This window comes from Grammomys surdaster, unplaced genomic scaffold (assembly GCF_004785775.1).
Source record: "Grammomys surdaster isolate TR1022 unplaced genomic scaffold, NIH_TR_1.0 60, whole genome shotgun sequence".
NCBI lineage: Eukaryota > Metazoa > Chordata > Mammalia > Rodentia > Muridae > Grammomys > Grammomys surdaster.
This window is the reverse complement of record NW_021604562.1, coordinates 5927644-5946183: the sequence shown is the minus strand read 5'-3', so window position 1 is coordinate 5946183 and position 18540 is coordinate 5927644. Positions and strand designations below refer to the sequence as shown.

Below are 18540 nucleotides of genomic sequence, written 5' to 3'. Positions count from 1 at the left end.
TCTTTTCTTTTCTTTTCTTTTCTTTTCTTTTCTTTTCTTTTCTTTTCCTTTAGTGACTTTTACTTGTGGTTTTGTTTCAGAATAAGTTCCCTTCTTTCATCATTTATCAAAATAAATTAACAGATATTCCCTGGATTTTAGATAACATTGCTACCTCTTGCTATGATAAAATATTTTCAGCCACTTATTAGTGCTTTATCTTTTTACTCTTCTGCTAATTAAATATCTGAACTATAAAAAAGTTGGCAAAAATATCAGATGGATTAAAAGAGTTTTCGTAATGTTTGCTGTTGGCACCTTATACACAAAACATGAAAAAAAATGAGTGTCAAATGCAAACTTATCTTTATTCATTTTTATTGAACTGTGATTTTTTTAATTGGCATAATGTACATAGAAGCACTTAATGTCATGCTTGGTAAACATTACCAAATGCACTAATAATAGTTTTGGACATTGACAGGTCTCGTTCTATCAACTATGATTCCAACTTATTACAGAAAATAAGTTGATTTTAAATAAATATTCATGTCATATTAATCTTCAAAATTGGATTCTAAAACTAAACATTGAACTAATTCAAAAGTGGGAATCACATTCTCATCTAGTAATGTGATATAGAATTCAAAGCAATCACTTATATTTAGTAATGCTTATTATGCATGCTTATTATGTGCAGAGCTGACCCTACAAGATTTCCTTTTCCTCAAAAAGAAAAAGCAAGGCACTGTTGAGTTTAGAAAAGTAGCAGGGATGCCACCAACAATAGCATGCAACCTTAAATTATAATTTGCAGACAAACCCAGCACAGGAACAAATATCTACTTACCAATTATCACATTGGATAACACTCCAAACAGTATGTCTAGACTGTTACAAAGAAGTGCAAATGACAGTCACACTGGATGTGTGTATTTTTTTGGGCTATTAACAGTTCTTTTATTGTTCTGAATTGGAAGCTGTGGCGCCCTACTGACAGCCAAGCTCAGGGTGTCAGATATGAACATATCATACGTTAGCTGATTTTTTTTCAGAGATTGTTTTCCTTAAGGGAATAAAAATAAAAGAGAGCAAAAAAGACAGAGGTTACACTGTCTTCAAAGACTAAACATGGTGTTTACTTAGGTTTGCCAACCAATTTGGGTCTATTCCAATTGGTTCAATTCATGTCGATGATGATCAAGGATACTGTTTATTTCTGTGTAATCAAGTCATTACGAAAAAATGTTTGGCTAGCACATGTGTGCCCTTGATTAGAATAGCAAAGGAGATATGAACAATATAGGAGAAACTCATGTTGTCCGAAGCCTCTAATGAAGTTACTCATAATACCCATACTATGTCTGGCTAGGAATGGACACCTAAGTTTTGGTGAGATATCCTTAAGAATTTTCAACTTGGTTTCAACTAGTTAATATTTTCTAAGTATTAGGTACTTCCAAATGTATCATCTAAGCTAACTTCTGCAAAAAATTTTATATAGATATTCTCAGGTTCCTTTCATAAATATAGGAAAAGAGACTAATGTGATTCCATAGTTATGTGGGAGTCATATTAACATACAGTGTTCTATCTAGAAATTCATAAAATGTATTAATCATTTTATTTGTTTACATTTCAAATGTTATCCCCTTTCAAGTCTCCCCTCTATGAATCCCCCCACCCCACCTCTAAAAAGGTGTTTCTCCACCGACTCACCCACTCTCGCCTCTTGAGTAGCTTTATATATACTATAACATGGTATTATCCACTCAAAATCTCATAACATGATAGATCTTAAAAATTACTAAGATACAGAAGGGAACATTTGTGGGTGTTAGATATATTTATAGACTTGACAATGGTTACAGTGATATAGATGAAATCCAGTAAAGTTGAAAAGATAATCATGAAGATATACACAGTCTAGTTTATATCTAGTGGTTGATAAATATTAGATATATGCCAAGTTGTGGACAGTAAAATCTACAAGATATTTAGGGATAGAGTCTTATAGTTGGGTTCCAATGGCAGTTTAAAATATTCAGCTTATGGAAATAGTCTTAAAACTGTTCATCACAATCAGGTCATTGGAATGTATTCACTTAGGAACAAGCTTTGAGTAGCTAGGACACCATATGAGTCTAAGTTGGTAGGCAATACCTTAATACAAAACTCCTTATTCATTGAATTTTATTTATTTATGGAGCTGTTATCACTTGGATACAGGCTAGATCGAAGTTTAACTTTTTTTGTGGTTATAGACTAAGGAGGTCCATCAATGCTCAAAATTCCTACTTCTAGGACAATTATAAATTTAGCTAGAGATTAACAAAACTTCAATTAACGCATCAGGCAAAATGGAAGGCCCTTAAATGGAACAAATGCTATCAAAATCACTGCTCATTGTCTTTTATTTCCCTATTTACTAAACTCGAGCATGCTGGGGACATGCAAAATATGAGGTTTATTGATCCATGAGTTATATGTGTTCATTCAATCATGGTGCTATTTTCTATCTAGAAACAGTTACTGGTTTTAATGAATGGTGACTTATTATGAAGAACAATTCCTTGAAAACCATTCTCTTTTAGTCATTTAACTTACAGATTTTGCCAACATATATGAACATAGACCACTAAAACACTTTCTACAAGAGAAGCTGGGGCACATAAGGAGACATATTTAAGAGGCCAGAGAAGAGGGGGCATTGGGTTACATATTTTCATTCTATATCTTAATATTCTTCTGTAATCTTTTTATTATATCAGATATCAATTTTCTTCCTTTGTAAGTAGAGTGAATAAGATGAGATCTTCACTATTTGACTGAATATCCGACAAAACACACAATGCTCGGTGTGATGTGGTGTCTGTGTACTTTTGAATAGTGTTAGATCACCAAATCTTTGTGGCCCAGAAACTACAGCTTCATTCTACTCTCCACAATGTCTACTGGAACCATGTAATGCCTTTCTCATCTCTCAGATTAAGTTATGGCCTCCGTGTACATTTATCCACACTCAATTTTTTTTTGTAGCAAACTTACAAATTTAAATATAGAACCATTGATGAGAATCTTTGTTTAGTATCTGTTCCTGTTGTTAAAGCATAAGCTTCATAGAAACAGAAACTTACCTTGTTTATTATTTCATGTATCTGATGATGCTAAGAAAAACACTTGAAAAAAAAGGCAGTAATAATTACTGAAAACCTGGGTATTCAATGTGGAACTTCTACCTATCATGTAGACTTTGGATATAATGTGTGAGTCTGTGCTAACCAATTAAACACTGAGAGTCTCTAGTTCTGTATTGTCTAGTAAGTAGTTAGATGTGGCTATTGTACATTTGAGATCTGACTAGTGGGACTAAAACAAGCTGAATTTTTCTTATGTTAAAATACATATAGCTTTTGTGTAGACAGTGAAATGTGATCTCTCCAAAAATGTAGATATTGGATGATGTTTAAATTTTCCAAATATTATAAAATGGTTTAAAATTTTAACATTAGATTTGTTACTTTTCTGCCCATTTTAAGTTCTCCCATTGCTTTTATAGTAATGAATTTCTTTTGCACTTTGAGAGCAGTAATTTCTGCTTTCTTTAGCATTTAATTCAATAATCCAACTAGAATATATTTCTTTTTCTTTAGGTACACAGTATGAATTAAAAATCTATTTGTTTCTTCATAGTTGTCTCAACACCATATACTTCATAATGCTTCTTTCTCCTGCTGCCCTTTTTGGTTTTGTGTATGTAGTGTGTATGTGTTTATATGTAATCATGTGTTTCTGTGTATATATGAATGCATATGTTTGTAGAGTCCACAAGTTGATATTGTTTGTCTTCCTTAATTGCTTTTTACCTTCTTTAAAAAAATTTCATTTTAACATGTATATACACATGTGTATATATTTGTGCATGCTTATGCAAAATGATATATGTGTAGGGACAGACAAGCTACTCTGTTAATGTGAAGGTCAGAGGACAAGTTTGTGGACTTGGTGCCCCTCCTTCTACTTTGCATTGGTTCTGGGGATTTGAAGATTGAACTCAGGTCTCTAGGCTTGTGTGGCAAGCATCTTTATGCGCTGAACCATCTTGCTGTTTCTCTCTGTGTCTGTATCTTTGTCTGTGTCTGCCCCTCCCCCTTTCTCTTTTTCTCTCTCTGACAAGGTCTGTCATTGAACCTGGAGTTCTGAACCTGAAATTCATGGAGCAATTTAGCTAGTCTGGCTGGCTAGCCTGTTCCAGGGATCTTCCATTTTCTGTTTTCCCAACACTGAAATTCTAGGTGCTTGTCACCAAGCTAAGTTTTATGTTTTCCCATAGGTACAGGGAATTGGACTGAGGTCCACATGCTTGTGTGACAAACACTTTACTGAGCTATATCCTCAGCTCCTTCACACTGACTTTTTGATGCTGACTTAATGATACAATAAATTTAAATTTGTGCTTGCGCATGTTCCAGGGCTTTTATTTGGTTGTGTTGATCTGTCTATGAAAGTTTTGAAATAGACTTTACTGTTGGAAGCTTCCCTTACTGTGTGTTTTAGGTATTCAGACATGGTTAATACAATGCTTATTCTTTTCCTTGGGCTTGTAAAAGTTTGTTATCATAGTTATAAAATTTCAATTCAAGACACATGACTAACAAATCAAAAGGTGGTTCCCATGATGTTATATCTCCTTCATGCTTAGGACTCTGCAAATGGTAAATGCTAACTTGTTCAGGGATAACTGTGGCCACAGTATTTGACAGAGCTGTGACTTCTATAATAATTAGTGCTTAGAATGAGAGACCTTTCTCTTTCCTTTGATTGTTAGGGAAAAAATCCAAAGGTTATTTGTCTTCAAGGACCTCTTTAGGTATCTTACAGGGAAGCTGTGTCACTTACATATTCAATGCAGCCCAATTACTTACTAAGAGTCACAATGCATTGAGATCAGAGTGTAACTAAAGTCAAAGCTTCAGGATGTAGCAGCGGTTCTAATGAATATTCAATGGTGATTAGGATGCAAGAAAAATCCTAAACAGTCCTAAGTATCAGGTGTAATATGGAGTAATCAGGTAGCAGCTACTTGAAGCAATTGCTTGAAAGTGATGTGTTTTTGATTGGAAGATTTCTTAAGAATTGCATTTTAAAAATTAGGATTACTTTTTTTCAGGAAGGTTCAATTGAATGCCACCTTTTGACTTAATTAAAGCACATACACATATACAAACAAAGACACTAATCATTAGTCATAGGCAGCTAAATGACTCTGTCCTTTTGAGAATCTGGAAAGGTGAGATCCCCAAATGTAGGGTATTTGCAATGTGTTCTTTGGGGTAGCATATAAACATTGTAGAAATGGAATTATTGGCCTAAAATCTTAGTCATGGGACTTTTAGTGGTTACTCCATCTATCTTTCTATCTTAAAGTAGAGACAAATCTATATTTGTCATCAATATCATCTTACTTCCACTAAAGGAAAAATGGTAATTGAAACTCTCACAGAGCGTTCCAACCCTACTCCCTAAAGAGACAATTATAAGCTATCCTGAGCTCTTATCAAGCCTTTGATTTTCAATTTGCATATAGATACGCAGTTTTAATAAATGTTCGGAGGTCAATGCACATTCAGTAAAATCTCCTATGTTTTTTATGCCCACATATTCCATAGACATTGAGAATTGATAATCCAATAATTCATTCATGTTTAATTGATCCATCCATTAAACATTTTTGGCTGCCTTGATATGACCTTGAAGTCAAAGGATTCTTGATAATTAAATATTCCATAATTTTTATTGCCTGACAAAGTCACGAAACTTATTTTGGCCCAACTTTAATTGAGCCAGAAATTATAAATGCATAGGTTGCTAATATATTTTGTGACTATAACCTTTCAATCAACACATCAGATAGGAAAGCTCTATTAATTACACGAATGGGTTGTCTCATCCAGGTTTACACTTAAACTTCTCAGTTCCGTGCTATATAATCTTTATAAACTTAATTCATGTCCCTGTGCCTAGTTTTATAAATTGTAAAAGTATCACCAATTGAGTTTCCTACACCAAAGTTTTAAAATTAGATATCTCATATAAGATTCTCTGCATGGTGCTTGGTTCTAAGTAAATTCTGCACACAAGTAAATTACCATTGCTATCAATTATATTTGGAAAATAGCTAGGGCACATGTGTCTTGCCTGACATGTATCAAGAAAAACAGAAAGATATATGATTAAGGGTGCAATTGTATGCTGTATACTATAAACACCAGGGGAAATTGAGGAGACAGAAGTCACAGATTTCACGGAGAGCATGGCTTGAGTGAATTAAATAGTGGACATATACATATGAGTGGAGAGATGGTATACCAGAAACCATACCTAGAGTGAGGAGATGAAAGCCAAGGAAAGGAAAGATGAACCTTAGAGCTTTAAAACCCAGCCAAGCAGTGGATCATTATATCATTTATTTAAAACAAAACCTCAAGTTATGTAGGTAGGAAATAGAATTTTTCGAAAATGGTATGCTCTCCCATTCTCTAATATTCTCTCTCTCTCTCTCTCTCTCTCTCTCTCTCTCTCTCTCTCTCTCTCTCTCTGTTATGTCCTCTATTACATTTTATGTGGTTACTTGAATTATCTCTTTTCATATTTACAACCACATTCTATGCATTTAATACTTTTTATTATCAATTCTCTTTTGCTTTTCCTATACATCACATGTAAAGGAAAAAATGCATTTTGCATGTGTTTGCATGTGTATATGTGTATATACATGTTACAAGATATGGGTGGTACATGTGTGTGTGTGTATACGTGTTTATGTGAACATGTATGGAGGATTGAAGCTGATATTGGATGTATGTCTTGATTATTCTCCATTTTATTTATTTAGGCAGAATCTCTCGCCGACCACTTCAGTCTAGTTTAGCTAGGGAGATTGTGTTAGAGATCCCCTATATTTGTCTTTCCAGTGCTGGGAGGAGAAGGCTCAGTCAACAGAGTCATCTTCCCAAACCATGGAAGAAAATTTTACAACCAGGTGAGTGCCTAAGCCCACACTGATTTCTTTTTGCTTTTGATGGAAAGTATAAAAAATGTAATTGTCTCACAAATACAGTAAATAGGCCTCACACTTCATAATCTAATTCATTTAACCCAAGATACCGTAATAAGAAAAGGATTTTGTTGTTAATTTTACATTTCCTTGCCTAGAAAGTATGCAAAAGTTAGGCCAAACTAAATCATCATACTGGGTTTGTCAGATGCTAATATAGTTTGTACTGTACACAAATGAAATATTTTCTTTGTTCTCAATTATGTAGAGCTCGCTCTTGTGTTGCTACCTCCTAGTAACACTTAATGACTTTCAGAGGACACTAATTTCTGATAAATTTTTGCTTTTGAGAGTTGAACATGATGTTTTATTTATTAGTTTTTGAGACACAATATCTATACCTATTTATGGGTTACAATTAAGTGAGATATAATACATGCAAAACATTTGAAGTATTGCACAGTCATAGTAATTTTCAATAATAAATAATATCTTGAAAGTATTACTGAAATTAAAAACAGTACAACCACATACACCTCAATATTATTGATACTTAAGGTTCTAAATTTTTGCCCTTGGCAAGGCTGATTACAACTGTGCTTAGAGGCACACCTATTGCTTTCTTATATGAACATGTAGTAAATATCTTACCTCCATCATTGTCCAAGTTGTCGCCACAAAGCATTTCCATGACGATGTTGCAGCCTGTTCCACTCCAACCAACCTGACACACACAGTGCCAACCATTTTGATCCAGGGTACATCGTCCATTTCCAAAGCAGAGCCCTGGACAGCCATCTGAAAAGACAGCAGAGGGTAGCAATCACAGAGCCACCAGAATGGGATTGGCCAACAGTGATGCATCTGCCCACAGGGAAGAATTTAATCATCTGGGCTCTGTTCAGAAGAGGTGCTGAATAAATGCAAGAGGAGCTTGCTTACTTGCAACACCTTCCCAGGGAACTTGTTATCCCTGACTTTGCAGTGTTTTTCCTTAGAGAGCCAATTAAGTGTTATTAATGCTAACCTCAATTCCCAACCTCTAGTTCAGATAGGAGGAAAACTAGTGGGGACAAGAAATATTTTTTGTTTCTTTTAGAAAAACCTATCTCCTTATTTCTCCCCAAATTGGATAGATGATGTTGTATCTAGTTATGGCCAATAAGTTGAAGAAAGACAGCAGTTTCAATGAAGAGAAACTTTCTTCGTTTACTTCTAACTTGTGATGGTTTTCCCTTTGTGATCTAGTGCTTCATGACATAGATATGTTGGTTTATAATTCAGACCATACCACTGTATATTTGCTTCTTCTTTAGAGAAGTGCTATACTAAATTTGTATCTATTCAGATTTTCAAGATTATTATTGGTCTGAGGGTTAAGCACTGGGAATTTTACTTCTGCGATACCTCTTGCAAAACTCAGCATACTATTGTGTTTATAATAATAATATTAAGTACTTAGAAAATGTTTATGGAATTAAAGGATGCCATACATAGGGTCCCAGCATTTTAGAGAATAACTGGAAAAAATAAACTCAGGAGAAAGTATGGATTTTAAATAGCTTTTGGCTAATTAATAAAGCACAGATGCAGGCAATTATAATTTTTTAGAATTCAGCTTCTTTTCTTTAGTACCTCCTAAAAATGTGTCTTACTCTTTCTAACAGTAGTTCAGAGATAGGCACTATCAAAAAGAAACTGCATGTTTTAAGTGATCATTGCCAGATATATGGATACAATGATCATAATTATAATGATGATTATGATAATAGTAATAATAAAAATAATAATACATCTTGAGTATTTTTCCAATAGTCATACAAGGCCAGACCTGGCTTTTATTGGGGTAGTCCAAGCAACATTCTTTTTAATGTATGCCTTCAAAAAATTTCAGAAGGATAAATATAAACTTAAGTTTTAGAATGTCATAGAAGTAACCTCATCTTCTTCCCAACTGATTTTCAAGGAAATAAAACTTTAAAATAGCAGATGGCTTATAGAAAATATGATAAGTTTTATGAGTATCATATCCTCAAGTGATGGCACAGAACAAATATACATAGCCTTGGAAAAGGAATTTCTCTATTTCTATTCTTGTAGATACTCAATGGAGAAAAAAAACCCAAGGTGGTTTGGAATACAAAAACACTACATATTTGACAGGAAATCCATTGTCTCTGTGAAAAGCAAATCCCTGGAGAGACAGAGGTTAAGGTACTCAGAAAGACATAAGAATTTTATACGTGGACAGAGATAGATTTTTTGAAGAACACTTCATCTGCCTACCTTAACTTAGTTTGCTTAGTAATTGTAGACATATGTATGTGTATCTGCAACCTCCCCCCACAATTTTCTACAGAGAACAAACAAAAGAGTCCTTATAATAGTTAGTCCATTTTATACTGTAGCAGTGGTGACTTGGATGTTAGAAAAGCAAGTTATCTTCTAGTCTCATTAGTATAAACACAGCAGTAGTACATTGAAATAAAATTGCCCAAAGTGAAAACCAGAAAGAAACCAACCAAGCAACCAAATGTAACCAAGCAACTACAAGTAAAACACTACCTTTGTTCTCCCACATGCACAGTTGTTTGAAAAGATCATTTCTGCTCTTAAGAAAAAGTCTTACCTCGAACAGCATCTAAGTAGTGAGCTAAAAGAGAGGAAAAGAATGATTGAATATATTTCTGGGGGACCAAAATTATACAACATATACTAATGGTTTACCATCTGTTGTCTGGAAGGATAACAGCAAACTATGAATTGTTGAAACGCCTGAAGCTCAAAAATTGGTACACTGGCCTGTGTATTTTGCGAATAATATTTTATGTGGGGAAGCTATTAATGTCTTTTCTGCAAGAAACCCCAATAGGCTTTCTTAAAAGTGTCATATTTCACTAAATGTATGAGAAGTGTTTTTTTTTTTAACATTTCACTAATAACTTCTATGAAAGAAGCTGTATGTTCTTGTTGGGTATATCTTTAGAAGAGAGTTCTGGAACAACCACCTTTGGTAATCATCACAGTACTTAAATCTTCTCATGTGAAGGCAATAAACTTACTCTAGTGAAGAATGTAATTACTTAAGCTGCATCTGTCAGCCTTCACCACTTTTTAAATGATTCTTAAATATTCCCACAGTCATAGAACAAGACTTACTGTACCTGTAGTAGAATAGTGTATATTAGGCATTGCTTTGACAGATTCAAGGCATTATAACAAAATAATATCACCTAAAAGTGAAAGTCACAGTACAGTCTACTAGGAGAAAAAAAGCTGAAAATGGATTGTCTATCATAACGCTTCCTCAAGGCTGGCTCATGTTCAGGAGTAGTTGGCCAACACAAATCACATTTTTGAGTGTACTTTTATTTATATAATTTTGGTTCTGTTTTGTTTTTCTTTAGAGAGAGAAAGAACATGAAATTGTGTGAGTAGGGAGGTGGAAAGATTTTTTCTGTAGTTAGGAGAGGAGAAAAAATATGCTAAAGTAATTATAGAAATAAATTAAACATAAAAGTAAATTACCAAAAACAAAAGATCACTCCTGCCTTTTATTGGTGCACCTTTTCTTTCTAGTCGTGGAAATGCCCATGGAACACTGTGACCAACTTCCCTTGTAGAACAATGAGAACTGTACATTCACATTTATTTCTTTGTACATTTATAATGGTTAGTTTTGACTATGATTTGACACAGTCTACAACTAGCTGGGAAGAGTCTCTCTAAAGGGATGTTTAGAACAGGTTGGCCTGTGGGCATGTCTGTGGGAGATTATTGTGATTACATTATTTGAGATGGGAAGACTAGTGTGTGCATTCCCTATGCAGGGGATCCTGAACTGTAAATCATGGAGAACGTGATCTGAGCACAAGCATGCGCACATTTACTGTGCTCTCTTTCTGATTATGAGTGTGGTATGCCCAACTCTCTTTAGCTCCTGACACTGTGACTTCTTTACTATGGTGGACTGGAACCTGGAATGGTGGGCTAAAATATACTCTTTCTAACCTGAGTTAATTTTGTAGAGATATTTTATTACGGAAATCATAATAAACACAATAAGACAAAGTACAAGAAAGCTTTGTGGTTGATATGTACACAATAGAAGGCTTTGGTTTATTTGAAAATGAAACTATTTTGCAATTGAAATCTTAGTTATTAGTAATCTCTTTTATATTGTGAGTACCACATGATTTGATAATTACTACATAGGCACCACATGCCTACAGCGTCTTCTGTCTGGCTGTGGTTTGAAAACTTGTGAAATTGATGACTAGGTTGTGAGAAAGGGTGAATGCTTCAGTATAAATTCTGTACTACTGAATAAAGATAGACAATTCAATGCAGATGCTCTATTGATAATAGGTCAGGAGTGTCTTTTTCATATACATTAAAGACAGCCACTAACTATGTTAAATGGGCTCTGTTAAAGTAGTCCCATTTAATGAAATTGCCTGTAGGTGCTTTCAATTGAAATAACCTATACTTTTCAAAAGGAAAAATGGACAGTGAATGTTACTATCAACAAAAGCACTTGTCTTGTTAACTAATGGCACTTTATTCCAATGTATCATCTTTCATTTGAGTAACTTAAAGTGCTTGAAAGGCAGAAAAATATAAGGAACACTAAAGTAACAAGAAATGATGGAAGAAATCAGTACATGGCTGTCAAAGAAGAAACCTCTTAGTTCACAAAAATTTGTAGCCAATATTTCTCCTCTCCCTTCTCCAACTTCAAACTGTGTTATGTTAGCTTGTCAACTGAGTCACTAGAATTCTCTTAACTTCTTATATTAGCCCAACTGACTTTAATCGAAGTATGCTGATACTTACCAATTGTGCAGTGGTCGCCCTCCCATCCAGGGCTACACTCACATTTTCCATCTTTGCATTGGCCATGCTCAGCACAGTGAGAGTGACAGGAACGTTCCTCACATGTTGGTCCTACCCAACCTTCTTCACATTGGCATATTCCCCTTGAGCAGACCCCATGGCTACCACACTCCATGGTACAGAGCTCTGTGGAAATTCACAAAGGGCATATCAACACATTTAGTTAAAGTCAACAGTCTTTCCTTCCTGAAGTCATCAGAATGAACAAACATTGCAGCTTACACTGATAGCTTAAATGAAATGTTTATGAACATTTAAAAAATATATAAACAAAACATCACAAACATTTCTTATGTCTGAGTAAATGTGCATGGAACTTTGCAAAGAAGGTAGTTAAGACTCTATAAAATAAATTTTAGGGCAAATTGATTTTAAGTCCATAGAATGATAATGTCATCAAGACTTAGAAAGGAATTGTATGTCTAACAATTGTCTGGGACTATTCCTTAAAAATTCATTAGGATCACACATAATATTGAGTTATTTTATGATACTATATGAATTCACAGTGGATGATGACAGTAAAATAGTATTCCAAGCTAACTTAGGAAGATAATATTGGAAAGAAACTAACATAATAAAATTCATAATACACAAAAGGCACGGCTTCCAATGACAGCAATCAACTAGTTTATCTGATCACACAATCAATATTTGCATTTATTTTAAGCATATGAAATGAGTCCTTGTTGATTAAAGTACAAAGCCTTCTTATCCTGAAATGCTATTCAATGTTTAGTCAATATAATGATGGTGTGTCCTGGCTTTGCCAAAGTTGTCTGCTTTGTCTCCTTGACTTCTTGATGAGAATTGTTGAATATTAATAAAATCATGACAGTAGATAAACCAAAATTAAAGCTTGACAAACTCCTTTCTTATCTAATTCTCTCACTAGAAGAGAAGGGATCAAAACTTTCTGAAGGAATACAATGTTTGATGTTTAATGGTCATATACCCTTGAAATGGAAAAAAGGGTAGTCTGGAAGTTGAGTTATCATTTTCATAGTCTAAAATTTGAAATGAAATTGCATGTTAAGAGTGATTTGGTTACAATAATATTAATAAAATCTGTAGATATGAAGTTAATCCTCCAGGATGTGACAATATCTTTATGATAAAGCAATATCTGTAGAATTTATTAAAATTTGAATTGATTTGCTTACTAATTTACTATTGTGTTTTGCATGTATGTACCACATGTATGTTTACATGTATATGGATGCACATGTATAGATATATATACACATGTGTGTGCCTATGTATGTAGGCCAGACTTTGATATCAAGTCTCTTTCTTGATGGCTGTCCATTTTATTCAATGAGGAAGAGTCCATTGTTGAACCTAGCTTACCTATTTGGCTACTATAGCTAGCTACCTTGCCCCAGGAATCCCCTGTCTCTTCCTCCAGAGTGCTGTAATTACAGGTGGGGCAGCATATCTACCCTCCTTTATTATGTGGTATCAAAAATAGAAATTCTAGTCCTCACGTTTGCAACCTCATAGGAAGAACAATAATATCAACCAACCAGACTCCCCAGAGCTCCCAGGGACGAAACTACCAACCAAAGAGTACACATGGAGGGACCCATTGCTACAGCTATATATGTAGCAGAGGATGGCCTTATCTGGTATCAATGAGAGGGGAAGCCCTTGGTCCTGTGAAGGCTCGATGCTCCAGCATAGGGAATGCTAGGGTGGTGAGGCGGGAGTGATTGGATGGGTGGGGTAGCACATTCATAGAAGCAGGAGAAAGGGGGTAGAGTAGGGGGTTTGTGGAGGGGAAACCAGGAAGGGGGTATAACATTTGAATCTTAAATAAATAAATTAACCAGTAAAAATAATAAATGTATTACAGACTAATAAAGAAATGCATACTGATAACAAATAAAATGCAAACCATAAAAAAGAAAGAAATTCGAGTCTCACTTTTGTAGAGTAAGCACTTTGTAAACTGAACCATCTTCCAAACCTCTGATTTTTTTCAGACTTGGGATTGATGGAAAATAGCGATTTGAAATACGAAATAATGACTCATAACTCTTAGTGTCATTGAACAACTTATCAATATTTTCTATCTGGCTTGTGTTACATATATAGCATAAGGAATAATATGTACATATTAAATGGCTAGTGGATTGATTTGAGATATATTTTTGAGGTATAAGTAACAGGAGTTTCTCAAGTTTGGATGTGATAAATAAAGAGCAAATTAATAAAAACAACAATAAATTAACGGATAATGATGTTGTCTGTAAAATGGGAAAAGCTTGGGGAATCACAAGTAGAACACCAAAAATATTATCTTTATAGTTTATATACTGCATCATGGGAAAAATCAGTTAATTACTAGAATATGTGTGTGGGATGGGTTATATCTGGAGATATAATTTGACAATCTTTATCATATAGGTAATGGAGATGGTTGAACTGCCTCCAAAGGATATACAATAGCAGAACCTCTGAAATGTTCACTGATTTAAAAACTATGTAGGCTGTGATAAAACAGTTAGACTTTATCATTTTCTAATAAAATATCATACAAAAGTATCAAGAAGAAAAGGAGGCACCATCGAAAGGTACTGAGAAGACAGCAATGCACTTTTGGAAGAAATCCAATAAAATTATGGAGTTGCTAAAGTTCAAAGAGAAATGATTTTTTAAAAAAGGATGGTATGATTATTATTCTAATAGACCTCTCAGACATAGTCTGACATGAGCCCACTGGACTCATCAACAAGATACTGTCAGTGACTCTAGAAAGAGCTATACTGATAAAGTGCTAGTGGCAAGGCCACATGGGATTAAGGAAAAGAATGAATGGAATGGCATTTACAGGACTACCAGATCATAAAAATGTCTAGAACACTGAAAAATCTATTTTAAAAGGTAAACATTCGTCTAATAAGTGGTAGCTTCGATAGAATTATCTTAAACTAGCTCGAGATTCCTACATCTTGACTCCACATTTTTGATTGATGATTTGATCTTCTAACAGCCGTTCCTGTGGTGAATCTGAAATCATGATCTGCTTCCTTTAATGGTTTCTTCATGACACTAGGAACTGAAAACATCTTCCTAAGAGGAAAGCTCTTATTTAAAAAATTTCAAGTCAAGACTGATGGCAACGGCTAAAAGGAAATGTTTCTTATATATTGCCTTGTTCACGCATACAAATAGAGAAGCACTGGTTAAATGACAGGATATGATAACTAAAAACTTGGGAGTTAGGAAATAATGTAGAGAGAAAATATTATTGTATAATAATATATGATATGAAATATCCTAATTGAAATACTTGTAAAGTTCTGTATTATTCACAAGACAGGCATGAAGTACTTTATCAAGGTTGTATATAAAAATGTAAATGTAAGACCTGGTTTCTAATAATAGAATCCAATATTTTTTACTATTACTTTCTAATAAAAACTAGGACATGTAGATAATATATTTAAATATTTTTGAAGATAATAGATTCCCTAATACAATAAAGAATTACTGTATCAATTTCAAGACAAAAAAAGAAAACTCAGTGAGAGGATTCTGACATTTATGGATGCTTTTTCCTGTACCAGTGTCTGGCAGTTTGAGTTGAGGATAGAAAGGCCTAGAAGCTGAGGCAAACTTTGTCAGTCTCGTGATGGCCAAAGACAATTTGAAAAATAGATATTAGTTACTCTCTACGACTTCATGATAAGGAAAGTAAGAGGGAATGGAAAGACTGTAAGAGCCAGAAGTGCAGGTGGACAGTTTCTAATACACAGAGGTGAGGGATGACTCTAGGGAAACTGGAAGGCTGATGCACATATGAACTCACAGACTGTGACAGCAAATACAAGTTCTGTACAGGTTTAGTCCACACAGGGAAGCACTGAGAGGGGGAAGTACACATGGGGGTCCCACCCCTAACCAAGAAACTACCTACAGTTAATACATGGCAAATAGGAAATCACTATTCTCCAATGACGTCTCACTGAGTGTATCAATCAAACTTGAGGGTAGGCATTATGCACAGGAGCAATTGGCCAACACAAAATTAACACAATGGTACAATGATGGTTTTGTGGACCTTTTTGTTTCATTTTGCTTTGTTTTCTTTGTTTTTCCAGTTTTTGTCTTATTAGTCTTTACAGAGAGGGAGGAAGAGAGGCAGGAGAGAGAAAGAGAAAGGGAGAGAGAGAGAGAGAGAGAGAGAGAGAGAGAGAGAGAGAGAGAACAACATTGGTGGATAGAGAGGGAGAGAGATCTAGGAGGAATTGGAGAGGTGGAAAACATGACCAAAACACATCTTATATATTTTTTCAATATAAAGAAATGACAACAACATCAAAATAGAAAAATGGACAGGAAATTTCCATCACTGTATCAAAGTAAATTCAAAAAACAGTAAAACAAAGAAAATGATATTACAAGAATCAAGAGTAATGAAACAGTGGCAAATAACTATAGAAAGTTTACAGAAAAACAGTACTTTATTTGCATAGGTCAATGAAGTTGATAATTCCCTTGAGGGGAGTAGTCAATCAGGACAAAAAATGTAGATGACTCTATTAATTAATATTAAGAATGGAAAATAGGAAATCATTGCTTTTTTAATCTATGTATTTGAGCATGTTATGAAATAAGCAATTACTATAAAACTACAACACGTATTTATAACATCACAAGTCAAAAGAAACTGGATAGCACATAAAAAACTTTAATCTCATGGTAAAGAATAAAGAAAACTCTAGTCTTGGATGGCACTATTTGTAAATAGATCAAATTTTAAGGTTAAAAAGATTTATAAAGCTGGGTAGTGGTGGTATATGCCTTTAATCCCAGCAGTTGGGAGGCAGAGGCAGGCGGATTTCTGAGTTCGAGGCCAGCCTGGTCTACAGAGTGAGTTCCAGGACAGCCAGGGCTATACAGAGAAACCTTGTCTCGAAAAACAAACAAACAAACAAACAAACAAATTTTCCAAAGAATAGAAAAGTAGACATCCTTTAAAATGTGTCTTATGAAGTTAATATAAACTACATGTAAAATTCTAGCAAAGATATTATAAGTGAAAATATAAGACAACATGACATCTGAAAACAGTATGCAAGAAAGAAAACTCATATGAAATAAAATGAATGAAATGCATGAAAATGAAAGTACCTCTTATCAAACCTTATGTAATGTAATTAAATCTAAAACAACTAACAAAATATGTTCAAGCCCTCCATTGAAACCTATAAAATGTTTTAAGTAAAATGAGAAATGGCCTGAAAATATGGATAGCTATGTAATGTTCATGGACTGGAAAGCTCAATATCCTCCTTTTTCAAGGTAAGTTCTTTCATTTCACAATGAAATGAATGAATATCTTAGTATCTTTGTGTCTGTCAGCATGTGTATAGGTATTTGCATATTTGTGAGAACACTGATGAACTAAACGAAGAGGTTCAACAAGATAAAAAGTTATGCAGATGACAGTAGGACCGACTAGCATAATACAAAGTCATATTAACTTAGCCCATATTAGCACAGGGGTACACACAACAAAATCAATACATATAAGAAAACTTGATTTATGGTGAAGTTGACCCTACAGACATGCAAAGAGAGTATTGTTTTAAATTAAATGGTATCGGAGATTGAATATCCATGAGAAAATAGCTAAGTTATTTTGTACAATAAATTAATTTAAAATATGTGGTAAGCACTATCTAGCAATGCTGCTGAAATATAACACTAGATAACAATTTCAAGTCTTTATAATAGAAAGATATTTTTATAGGAGACATTAAAATATAATAATAAATATAATATCCAATAATTTTGTCCATTAAAATTAATAACTAATTACCAAAAGACAGAGAAATGATATTCTACTGGGTAGTATATATGACTAAAAATGATTTTGTAGTTAGAGTATTATAAGAGCTTCAAATTAATAGTAAAAACAGCAGGAGAATAGTCAATATATGAAAGGGTTTCTAAATGGACAAATATAAATAGCAAGGACATACAAATGAAAATAATTCTTTTCAAAATCATTACAATGGTTGAAAGTAAAATGAATGATATAGACAGTAATGTGTTACAGATAATTTGAGAGAAAAGTGTCTCATGCATCACAGGAAGCTCTGTAGATTGGTGTGATCAGTTTGGAAAAATATTGTAAATTATCTGCCAAGTAGAACATACATATATTTTGTTATGCTACAGTTCCACCACTTAGGATTTTCTTGGCAGAGTGAAAGCAAGCAAATGCTTTTCAAAAAGTATGTATAAAAGTGTTCACAGAAGAATTATTGGTGCTAGACAGAATGGACACATTTCAAACACCCATCAGCAATAGAACGAATAATTAATTGCAGCAATCATGTGAAAAATGATAAAATGTAAGAAAATGATTGATAGCAAAATGCCACAATATGGATAAATCTGCAAAAGCAATGTTGATTGAAAAACTTAAAAGAAATCATACATATTGTAAGAAATTAAAAAAAAATTTATCAAAAGCAAGCAAGTAATAGAACCTGAGGCAAAAGGAAAGCTGAAAGTTTAAGGCTAGCTAGCTTGGGCAATGGAGTTAAACTCGTGTGTGTGTGTGTGTGTGTGTGTGTGTGTGTGTGTGTGTG

At 34.0% G+C, this 18540-nt stretch overlaps 1 protein-coding gene across 3 annotated transcripts in view; it reads right to left on the bottom strand.

The window, feature by feature from the left end:
- Tenm1 (teneurin transmembrane protein 1) overlaps positions 1-18540 on the bottom strand; it is a 559933-nt gene that overhangs the window by 173288 nt on the left and 368105 nt on the right. For all 3 annotated transcript variants that reach the window (XM_028753445.1, XM_028754767.1, XM_028754112.1), the window contains exons 12-14: positions 11873-12058; positions 9666-9689; positions 7688-7834 (exon numbers count right to left, since the gene is read on the bottom strand). In XM_028753445.1, the coding sequence (XP_028609278.1) occupies positions 7688-7834; positions 9666-9689; positions 11873-12058 (357 nt within the window). The remainder of the gene's footprint in view (positions 1-7687; positions 7835-9665; positions 9690-11872; positions 12059-18540) is intronic.